Source organism: Centruroides sculpturatus, unplaced genomic scaffold (assembly GCF_000671375.1).
Source record: "Centruroides sculpturatus isolate CEXI.00-Female unplaced genomic scaffold, Cexi_2.0 scaffold666, whole genome shotgun sequence".
In the NCBI taxonomy this organism is placed as follows: Eukaryota; Metazoa; Arthropoda; class Arachnida; order Scorpiones; family Buthidae; genus Centruroides; species Centruroides sculpturatus.
Genome location: NW_019384928.1, coordinates 1,616 through 14,188, shown reverse-complemented (window position 1 = coordinate 14,188; position 12,573 = coordinate 1,616). Strand labels below are relative to the sequence as shown.

General features: G+C 28.6%; 1 protein-coding gene across 2 annotated transcripts in view; it reads left to right on the top strand.

Moving 5' to 3' along the window:
• Nucleotides 1-6,838, top strand: part of LOC111631933 (glycoprotein-N-acetylgalactosamine 3-beta-galactosyltransferase 1-like) — a 28,896-nt gene extending 22,058 nt beyond the window's left edge. Inside the window, exons 4-5 of one of the 2 annotated variants that reach the window (XM_023376273.1) lie at nucleotides 4,508-5,175; nucleotides 5,840-6,838. In XM_023376273.1, coding sequence (XP_023232041.1) covers nucleotides 4,508-5,175; nucleotides 5,840-5,980 — 809 coding nt within the window. In that variant the 3' untranslated portion in view covers nucleotides 5,981-6,838. The remainder of the gene's footprint in view (nucleotides 1-4,507; nucleotides 5,176-5,839) is intronic. The other variant, XM_023376272.1, reaches the window with a different exon arrangement.
• Nucleotides 6,839-12,573: the final 5,735 nt, after the last annotated feature.

The following is a 12,573-nucleotide window of genomic DNA, read 5'->3' as shown; positions in this document are numbered from 1 at the left end:
ATAATAATTAAGTTAGAGAATGTAGCGAGGAACATTAAAAAATGACAGGCGAATATAATACAAAATCTATTATCATTATTTTACAGAATCAAAATTCTAAGAGAATTTCAAATTTATCTAAAAATTTTTTATGACTTAGTACTTTTATTTTATTTTTATTTTTTTCATATAGGAAAAAATTTTATATTTTAAGATTTTTTTGCTTTTATCTTGTTTAATAATTGCATTTATTTTTGAATGTAAGAATATTCATAAATTTTGCACTTTTTCCAATTATTTTAATTAATTTGTTATAGTTGAAAGGTTTAAATTGATTTAATTATCAATAATAATTTTTCAGTCTAATTTTAATTTAATAAAAGGTTCAAAACCATCAAATAAAATTACACTAATCAATTTGCTTTGAAACTTTCTATTCGTTAAAAGTTTTCATTTTAAATTCATCGACTTTTTATATAAATATAGGTTTTTGACCGTTAAATTAATTTACGCTCGGATAATAATTTCTTATGCTTTTTCTAAATCGTTTTTGCAATCAGGAAACTTTATTTAAAAGGAAAAAGAAATCAAAAATTATGTTTCGGACAAAATTGTTGAGCCGTATTTTAAATAGTTCACGCACTTGTAACGAAGTTAATAAAATCAAGAATGTTTAATCAATCGATAGACTTATACGGAAATGAGATACGCTTCATTCGTCTTTTCTGTAAATGATACAAAATTGATAATTCATTAACCGAATTTTTACGCTATTATTTTCTGCTTTAAAGTTTGTCTTGTTGCTCTGATTAAGTTCTCAAATAAAAGAATTTCTTTCCGAATTTTGGAGCTATTTTAGTTTTAAACAGGTTATTATATTCTTCACGATTCGATCTTGTTTTTTATCGCTAGAATCTTTTTTACGAACTAATAAATTCATTAATGCTTTCCTCGTGGATTATTCTCTTAATACTATGATCGATTCTGTTTCGGGTCTTTAGTTAAGCGTGAATCACGATTCTCTAATAATAAAATTGTTTAATTTGATTAGGAAAATAAATATCAGATCTAAAAGTTTAATAACATATATTTAAAATCATTTTTTAAATATACAAAGCTTGCAAACTCACTCAATTTTACCATAAATACTGTTTTAGCTCATTTAATGTAAAACAAATCTATAAGAAAGATTAATCTATCAATATCTTTTGGCATTTTATTGTCATAAACCGGTTTGAGTGTATTGTATTCTTTAATTTCGAATAGAATTTCGTGATGTGGTAATTAAAATATTTTCATGTACTGTACTGCTGAATGAATCTGACTATCTTAATTGCTCAAGAACACTTCCTCAATCATGTCACGGATAGTTTTAATGACACGTTAAATTTAAAGTCCAGAAAACATCATTAAACAATTTTAGTGTTATGACTATTATTTTCCAATCCTTTCGTTTAATAAACATGTGGAAGTTTTCGTGGAAATATCGATGCTAAAAGTTTGTTTAAGTTTATATGCTGGTATGACTTGACTATGAGTTGATGTGTATATAGAATATGATCTAATACATTCATTAATTAAAACTGAAACACGATCAATTCGAAGCAAATGATATCAGATTCGACTTTTATTTGTATCATTCCGTTTCCAATATTCAATATTAATCAAACTCAAATTAGATAAAATAAAGAATGAAATAGAAATTACCATTTGTTTTTTTTTTCCTTTCGTTCGTTTAATATTCAAATATATTATGAAGAAATTTGATAACCATAAAAATCATTTTTGATATTTAACACTTTAAGATTTTAAAAGTAATAAGATTTGAATAGAATATGTATTAAAATTTATTTGAATATAAGTTTCGTTTTAAAATTATAAGCATGAGCTTAGAAAAGGAGAAGGCAAAACTTTGGAACCCTAATAAAGATAACATTTGATGTAAAATATATATTAGATTTATAACTAACAACTAAATCACTACAATAAAAGTACTCGTTTTATATACTGTATTTCAAAATAATGTTTCGTCCTATATTATTATTTAGGAGCATAAATTTATAATAAAACGTTGCAGTTAATTTAGCAGAAAAATATTTAGTTTAAAAAATTGATGAAAATAGATTGAAAATATCAAAATTATTTTAATATTAAGTCGTTCAGAACTTTAGTATAAGTTATTTTAAAAACTATTATTATTAAATGCGTTATACAGGCGTACCCCAGGTTACGATCATCTCACGATAAAACAAACCGTAGATAAGATAGTCATATATTTCTACCCCTATCATAATTCAACTTAGCTATCTCACCAATACGACGCTTAGCCCGTTTCATGTGTTCCCACCTGTCCGGTGTGTCCGGGTATCCGGGCGAAGAACAAAGATGTCTGGGTTTTAAGAAAATTTGGTAAATCGTCAATAATTATTTTTTAATGATATAGCTGATTTTATAACCGGCGAACAAAGTCTGATAATTTAATTAGCAAGTCATTTATTATAACATTCCAGAGTAGAGATCCAGATACTGAGCCTTGAGGACATCCTTTATTTAGGAAGCAGGGTTTTTTTTAACAAAGACGCATTTGTCTTTGGTAGAAATAAATAAAGATAAGAAAGTGTTTTAATTAAACTTTTCTATTCTTTCTTACTGTAATTTAACAAGGGCATCCTCTGTAGAACGCTACGGCATGAAACCGTATTCGTCATTGCTCAAAAACTTTCCATGAGGTGAAACTTTCTTTAAAAAAAAATATGGGAAATGGCAATTCATGATACAACTGTTATTTGATGCAACACGTTATATACTTTACATAAAATGAAGCACGCCTGTATTGCAACAACTTTGAATATTAATTATTGTGAAAGATCTTTAATAACGAATATATTTAATTTATTCACAATAACAATTGACAATGGAAATATTTAACTTCTGGAAACTTAATGTGAAATACAACCCTTTTATTTATTTAAATTACAGTAGAGCATCGATTATCCGACTCCATTGGGGACTGGGGTTGGCCGGATAACCGAAAAGTATGAAAAAATACATTATTAGTATAGTATGTTAGTATATCGCTATTAACCTACTTCGCGTTGAATTTTCATCGAAGCCTAACAAAAATTTTTTAAAAATAATAATCGTCGCTATTGTATCGTTAAAAATTAGAAATTAAGTCTCGTTTAAATACTGGCTCCCTTTCATGGTCGAGTCATGTTGCCAGCTAAAACACGTAAAAATACTATTAAAGTAGCCAAGACATAGCCAAATATTGTAGCGCCACATCACTAGCGGACATTTGAATTTGCCAACTAGAACGGTCGGTTAACCGATGTGACGGTTAATCGGGGTTCGGATAATCGATGCTCTACTGTATTTACGAAAATTTAACCCCCTTTTGGTTATTCTAACCCCGAAACTGCTTGCAATTTATTGCATTTTTTTTACACTGAGAGAGACTGCGTAGTGCGAACTTCAAAATGGTTTCTGAATTTGATCCTCTATCTCTGCTGTGAATTCTTAGGACCATTGGTTTAAAGAATTCGGAGTAACTTCTGCAACCATTCTTAAACAATACATTTACATCGACATCAAGAAGCATTTATAACATTGTAAAGTAGTTATATTCTAAGTAACAACAAAATAAACTAGAAAACATTTTTAAAATCGCAGATTATACGATTATTGTATTCCTCAGATCATACAATCCCTAACAGACTCCGATATAAACTCTCCATTATTGTTGTAACAAGCTAATCTGTCATCTAACACGATATATGCATTTTCCGTCTGAAATTCTTATTTTGTTAATGACATTTTTAAATATTCGTAATATTAAGTATATAAGTTTTGTTTTTATCTTTCTACGGTAAAATGATTAATTAACTCTTAAACAATTTCGAATGTTATTTATTGTTGCTTTCATATGCGATTAGCATATTGTGACATTCATCATTAAGCAGTAAAATAATCATTTTCTTCGAAATGGGCGTAATATTTTATTTCTCCAGTTAAAAATTCATACTAAAGTATCGTTTTAAAATGAATGAGAAAAGTTAGAATCGCGATTGTAAGTTAGATATATCTTAAATTATCTTTATTGTATTTTAAATATTTTTAATTGCATGCTGTATTTAATAATTACAGTCATAAAAATGTAATTGACCTTAGAAGAAAATGGTTTCTGATTATGTTAATAATTTTTGTGGCACACTGAAATTTAATTTAAGTAAAATTTTTTGTGAAGAATGGGCATTTAAGTTAGGAAATGTCATACTTGTCTTCCTAGAATTCTTAAGAATGGTTTATGAAATTTGGGCTTAATAACTTACTTTAATTGCTATTTCCTCATGGGTTCTTTTTATAAAAGACAATAATTGCTTATTTCTATCCTCAACAAAGTCTTTGAGTATTTTCTTACAATAATTCTATGATTATTCTAACTTATTATAGTTTTAATTTTTTAACATGGTTAAATTTATTATATAAAATAATAATATGAATAATGTGTACGCCTTTTTTAATATAGGGGAAGACGTTATTGCCAAGAAAATAGCCAAGAAAGTTCGTGTCTTGTGTTGGGTTATGACAAGTCCAGAAAATCACGAAAAGAAAGCCAAACACGTGAAAGCAACTTGGGGGAAGAGATGCAATATTCTTTTGTTCATGAGTAGCCAGTACGATCCCCTTCTTCCTACTATAAAGTTGAACGTTTCAGAGGGAAGGGAGTCTTTATGGGGGAAAACAAAGTCCGCGTTCAGATATGTTTACGGGCATTATAAAGACGATGCGGATTGGTTTCTAAAGGCAGATGACGATACCTACGTAGTAGTAGAAAACTTGAGGTATTTTCTCATGTCTCATAATACTTCGGAACCAATATACTTTGGGTGCAGATTTCGACCTTACGTCAAACAGGGATATATGAGTGGAGGTGCCGGTTATGTGTTAAGTAAAGAATCCGTGAGAAGATTTGTCGAAGCATTAGACAATAATCAATGTCGCAAAGATGATGGAGGAGCGGAAGATGTAGAAATTGGAGTGTGCTTAGAAAAAATGGGCGTCTTGGCTGGCGATACTAGAGACAGTAGCGGCAGAGGAAGATTCTTCCCATTTGTGCCAGAGCATCATCTGATACCTAATCACATCTCTAAAGATAATTGGTATTGGCATTACATATATTATCCCGTAAAAGAGGTACTACTATAATTTACTTATATATACCACGTTACCGGAAAATTAAAAAAAAGAAATATGTTTTTTCAATCTTTACGAATTATTATTTTTTTTTTTGTTTAAACTTTGCACGATCGTAGAGCTCGTAGACGTCTTATTAATCATTCTCATTTTTATTTTAAGTGATTAATAATCTCATTAGTTGGAAACACACCATAAAATACCAACCATATGTTTTGAACATTTCTACAATATTTTATGACAGATTTTATTAAACAGATGAATACAGTAAATCCAGATAAAAAATGAAGAAATTAAACGATTTTTTTATGCAAGATAAATTGGAATGGAAAAAATATAAAATTAAAACATGAAACTTTGTGAATAACAAATGAATAGAAACAAATTAAAAAAAAACATTGCAAATTCCTTAACTGATGACTGTACTACTGTCATCAGTTAAGGAATTTTCAATGTTTTTTTAATTTGTTTTTAGATATTCAAATAAATTTTAGACTTTGACAGTCTTATTCCGTTAAAAAATTGAATGTAATTTTTAAAAAATTTTATATTTTTTTTTATCATCTCGAAGTTACGTATAAACATTTCTTCGTGTCTTTTTTTTCTTTCCTGGTAACGTGGAATCAAAGTGGTTAACTCGAACTAACTTCTTGATTTTTTTTAGGGTATGAACTGTTGCAGCGACACTGCCATTTCCTTCCATTATGTACATCCCAACATGATGTACGTATTGGAATATCTCATCTATCACTTGAGGCCTTTTGGCATATCCAGTTCCATTCATCAAATCCATAACAGCACTTGAATTTTGTTTTAATTATTATTTTTAAATTTGTCTTTTGTATAAAAGAATTGAAATTAGCCAAGGCTAATTTGGAAGAAAATCCTAGTCACGAATTTAATTTGAATCTTAATTTATCTTGCGTTCCATTTACGTGAAATTTGTTTTACTTCATTTTTAACATCGCAAGTGCACTTCATCTATTATATTAGCATTTATGGATAGTGCCTTCTCTCTGTAAGATTTATATAGACTGTGATTATACTTTAAAGATTCGTGTGTAGATATCCAAAAATAATAAAACCTGCCCTTAATTAAATGTATAGTATTGTTCAAATTAACTTATGCTTAATGATAAATCAACAAGGTGAATCGTGCGTTCTCTTTTATGTGTTCGAATAAAGAAGTCAGACCATTGTTTGATTATATTCAAAAGGGAAGCGTATTAATACATTTATATGCTTTAAACAATACATGAATATATGAATGTTATAAAACATCTACTACCTTTATCCCTTTAAAGTTTATCGTGTCATATTTAAATCTTAAAATATAGAAGACAATTTCGATACAATTCATAAGCAACTAGCTAAACTAATGTATGATATTGTTTTTATGTATGTGTGGATGACTTTTTACTCTCAGCCAAGTAGGCACTAACAGTCATTTAATCACACCCATAATAGGCGGACGAGTGGTGAGGGATGGAGCCCTTCATATCCAGGATAGAATACCCCCAAAAAATTGCTAGAAGTTTTCGACCCGTCTGGATTTATGATTAAATGGATTATCCGACGGCAATGTATAAGATTTTTAGTTATCACTTTAATCAAAAACAGAGAACAAAAAATGCATTTAAAAATTACTGTAATTACTGTGTTTCTATTAAATACATTTTAGTAAGTTATAAGGTTTTTATTCTTGTTTGCTTTACAATGAATGTTACAAGGTAAGAATTCTAAGATGCAGCTAGAAACTTTGGTCTAAAAAATAGTTATTTGAATACAATGATACGCATTTGATGATGATGATGATGATATAAATATAGTTTGAATAGTAGACAGTTGACGAGAATTTAAAAACAAAACAAAATTTATTTGGCTTTTGTTGAAATCTGTATCCTGAACAAAATTTCAACATGTGTTAGTCATTCAGAATCTAATGTCATCAAGAAAGAAAATTTTATTATTATTTGCTTTTTGTCCTGTTTTATATAACATTCTTAATAGCTACTGATACTTCTACTCCAAAGGACTTATCAGATTATAGTTTTTTAATTTGAAAGTTGACTACATTTTTTGAATATATTCTATATTCAAAATATATACAGAAAAAAATAATACATGGAACTACAATAAGAGAAGATCAAGAAAAAAAATTAAAGATGTAACTAAAATGTTTATTAAACGGTTGTTCGAAACGTATATTGAATAAATAGTTACAAAAATAAACTGGAAATAAAGCGAATAATACGCAAAAAACAAAAAAAAAATAAAAAAATACAATATAAAACTATTTACAATAAATCTATAATAATACAATAATAAAATTTGTGCGCGCATGTACATTAATCAATTAATGAAATTTTATAATTCCTACATCGATGGCATGGGCAGCACGCGCAGTGGAAGAAAAGATGGTCGAATCACTCGTCTGTTCTGGAGCGAGCGCACATTGCTGCACTCTGAGGTGTGTAAATCACAGGTAGCTGTGAAGAAGTGGTGGTATACGGTGAAGGAAAGTCATGCCACAATCCATCCGGAACAATCGTCATTCTAAGCTAATGATGACCACAAGTTCGACTGCAGACGCACAGAGATCTGGCCACCATCCACGTTCCGATCTTTTGAGGAAGTTGATGGATGACACCGAAACCTACATTGAAGTTTAAGGTATACACATTCGTATGTATTTCCATTTAATAAGATACCTGTCAAATAATTTTAATCATCGTTGTTTTAGAAATATAACAATTTCTCAATACCTAACTACTTTCCATCCACCCTGTAGTTGCACTATTGAAAAGTGCCAACATTTTTCCGATTAGCACAATAAATAATACGTGGAAAATGAACAAACTTTGTGATAAGAATATCCTTTTTGATATGCAAAGGTAGATCTTTTTAATTCTTATAAGAATATCTTTTGCTTATAGCTTTATTAACTTCATTGTTCTCGTGTTTAAATAGATTGGTAAACTAAGATTCATTTTTCATATGAAATAATCATACAGAAAATAATGGTATACTTGTATAAAATAGAATTCGCTTATTGTAATCAACTTTTGGGACTCCCATATACTATTGATAACCGACCAATAATATTAAACTGGGTAAGTAAATAAGACTGATTAGTGGAAACTCTGGTTGTGTTGACTGTTATATAACACCCAATAAAGTAAAAATACGTTATAAAAGAAGGAAAGTATGTCAATCGGTCAAAAATATGACCCCAAGGTTTTTGGGCTCAGGACACCTTGAAACGTCGAAATGCAAAAAAAAAAAAATCGGGTTTTTTTCTGTATGTATGGATGTTAGTGTGTGGGGGCATGACATTGTTCATCCTGTGAAGTAGTACTGTACTTTTTTGTCAAAAATTTTGAATTTTCCAAGGAGGTTTGTTTATTAGGGAGATTGATGCTATTAAATTTTGGTGGTTAAAGGTCGGGAGATAAAGGGGATCATGTGTATCTCAACGATTTTATTCGTTATTAGCATTTGCAATTTTTNCCAACGTAGACAATGATATATATATATATATGGGGGAAAAAAGGTATTATCGGGGATTTGATCTTATAATTTAAATTTGACAATAAATAACATCGAAGTGCTCTTTATAAAACTTTTGTTCTATATACAGCAGATCTTTAACCCAATACATTAATTACCCATATTGTAGCTAGATTAAAATCTGGCAATGTCATTTGATTAGCATATAAAATTGTATTTTCAGTTTATAATAATTTGTAGGATTTTCGGGTTCTTCCACTTTATGTACGTATTATGATAATAGTAAACAAAACATATATTTAAACGTTTCTCATGTCTGTGTACATAATTATTGCACTAATATAAAAATTCTTAAATTTCAACTGTTTAGCCTATAGACTAGTACTGATCTGAGGACCATGGTTTAATGTAACATGGTTAATTAAAATCACTTTAATGATGCATACTGCAAACATTCTAGAATGTGTTTTAAATATTAAAGCAGTTTATATACTTGATTTTTGTATTCATCTAACAACATAAAATATTTAAATAAAATCTCTATTAGTAACCTGATACTGTATTTTCAAATTTCACTAAAACTGTTACTTCAAAAAATGCAACATGTTCACACTGAAAGACAGTATAAGCAGCAAGTAGCATTATTTGTATAAAAATATGAAGTTATAAAAGCAATAATAATTATAAAATATGCACTAAATTTCAGTCGAAGTTTTCTTATTGAATATATTCAAGCAATCTTGTATGGCTGTTGTTATTGCTAAAGAGAAACATCAACTAGAATAGAAAAATAATTTGCTATAATCTTCTAATTTTCTGTAATCAATATTTATTAGAACATTTATTATTATATTACAAATCTCACATAGCAAAAATCTTCACAATAATAATTAAATTATTATTATTATTTATTAAATATAAATAAGATGTTTTTGAATAATAATTAATTAGTGAATATTTCTTATGATATTAATATGTGGTTCTTGTGATAAATATCTTTTTTAAATCTGAAAAAGCATGTACTGTACGTACATTAAGAAAGTGAGTACATTATCGAACAATAAAATGTCACCTTGTGTCAGAAATCTTTAAGGCAGCATTTCTTCAATAATTTACGATAAAAACTTATTATCATTTAATTCTGATAAATATGCTTCCTCTATATATAATCATTAATAAACTATTACTTATATTAACTCTTAAATAATCACTCTCCTGGAACTGTTAGCGAAAAACGGAACAATCTTATGTGAATTTTTACAATTTGGTGCTGAATACCAAACCATTTAAAAACACATAGATAACAAGAAATTCAACTAATTGAAATCGAAAATAACTAAATTCGCTCTAGAAACATTATACACACAACCAGGGACCACATTCTGGTCACCGTCTCTCGTCTCTCACAAGACGGTCCATGATTGGCTAATCCAAATGGTTAGCCAATAAGCGACCGGCTTGTGAGAGACAAGAGACCAGAGATGGTGACCAGAATACGACCGACACAACCTCAAAGGATTCAATATGGAAATTAACGAATTACGAATAAGCTTTATTACGAATAAACTTTAAAACTCATGTTTATAACATGAATTTTAAGAGTGGCAGATAGACAGTGTCAATTATTCTAAAAGTAACTTATCTTCAAAATTTCTTCAAACTAATTAATTAATTAGGCATTTTTTAGACATGACTTCCGCCTTTACAAAGTAGATACAGTAAACTTAAATAGCAAGAAAAATTATTTACAATACAATATATTATTGCTTAGATATAATTATAACTTAAAATAGTTTTACTAATTTTAACATATTTACAAATTCTTTTGTCATTCATTAAAGTTTAAATAACGTTACAGAACTTTAATATGATTTCTTTATATACTGTTATATTAATTCTGCAGCTATTAAAAAAATAAATTTACTACTTTTTTAAGTCGAAACTCTTAAAGTTGATATTAATTATTTTGCCTCTACCAGTATTTCCTTACTGTATTAAATCTTTTATTATATTATTTCTTCAGCGATTGAAATTATGTTAAGAACAATTATAGGGATGCTTTATGTCTATACTTGTGTGTTAATGATAGACAATAAGAATTCTGTAAGCCATTTTATAAGTCTTAAAATTGTCGGGTAAAATCTTGTTATAGTTTTTATAATTTGTAGAATTTCGCCGGATGATAATTTTAAGTTAATCAAAAAAGACACAGTCTGTCCAAAAATATTTTTGGTCAGATTGTATCTTTTTTGATTAATTTTTTACAAGTTAAATATAAGTTTCATAAAAATTTGTTATAGAATTGTAATATATACCTGCTGAAGAGGGGCCATCGGGTCCGAAACACGAACAAAGAGTGTACAGTACAGGTGAAAAACCAGGTAAAAAATAAAGATTTTGTTTTTCTGAATAAGATCATCTCTATTTGCAAAAACTGAAACAACAGTATAATAAGTCCTATTAATATACTAAGTCCAACGTAGACAATGATATATATATATATATGGGGGAAAAAAGGTATTATCGGGGATTTGATCTTATAATTTAAATTTGACAATAAATAACATCGAAGTGCTCTTTATAAAACTTTTGTTCTATATACAGCAGATCTTTAACCCAATACATTAATTACCCATATTGTAGCTAGATTAAAATCTGGCAATGTCATTTGATTAGCATATAAAATTGTATTTTCAGTTTATAATAATTTGTAGGATTTTCGGGTTCTTCCACTTTATGTACGTATTATGATAATAGTAAACAAAACATATATTTAAACGTTTCTCATGTCTGTGTACATAATTATTGCACTAATATAAAAATTCTTAAATTTCAACTGTTTTATGAAATTTGAGTTATGCAAATCCTATAGACATCCTCAATTACTATTAGTTGTTAAATGTGTAATTTTTAATACATATTATTAACTGTTTATAACCTTATATACTAATTGAAATTATTTTGGGAAAGTATATAAAATATATAAAGTTTTCTATTATAATAAAATAAAAAAATTCATTTCATAGAAAAAAGTAACAAATAAATACACTTAATAAATGTTCAGACTTGAAATTAAAGGCAAAGTAAATTTGATTATATTTCTTTAGTTCTATCAGGACAGTATTATATACCCTATTTGCCGGCTTATAAGGCACTCCCATTTTCAGATAGTATTTTTCGGAAAAAGTGCGTCTTATAAGCCGGCAAATAAGATTAGTTAATTTTTTCAAACAAAATTAATCAGAATTTTATTATGGTGAATAAACAAATAATAAATGGAACACAGTAATAATGTTAATTATTTTTTATACTATATTAAAATATTACTTTTATCCTTAAATAAAAGCTTTTTTTTTTTTACGAGACCATATCTGGTCTCTAAAATCGCGCTGCTGTCAACGGCTGCACACCTTATAGGTATGAATGAGTAGATGTTAGGAGTTGCAATTTGGCACAGAGTATTTGGTGCGCAAATAAAAAAAACAGGCGCGAGTGCCGGAGTTGTGCATGCGTTGCTCGCGCTCTCTCCGAGACATAGTCTCATCCCAAGGATGGCTTCGCCGTTTTACTTGTTAATTTTCCATTCGAGAATGTAGAATTCCCTACAAATTCCCTTCATTAACATCTCTTCACTTTGATAACCGGACAAATAGTCTCAGGAATTTTTGTGAGTGGTCTATCCTAGTGGCCACGTCCCCTCATCATCCCGGTTTTCCTATTGTAGGCCTGGCAAAACTCACGATGGGTATGATTTAAAAGACCCTCTTAGGTCCACAGGGCTGAAAGAGGTTTAAAAAAATAATCGTTTTTTTCAATTAATTATAAAAATCCTCATTTTCGATTAAAAATTCCTTGATCTGGTAAATCTGAGGAACGGAATTCTGGGAT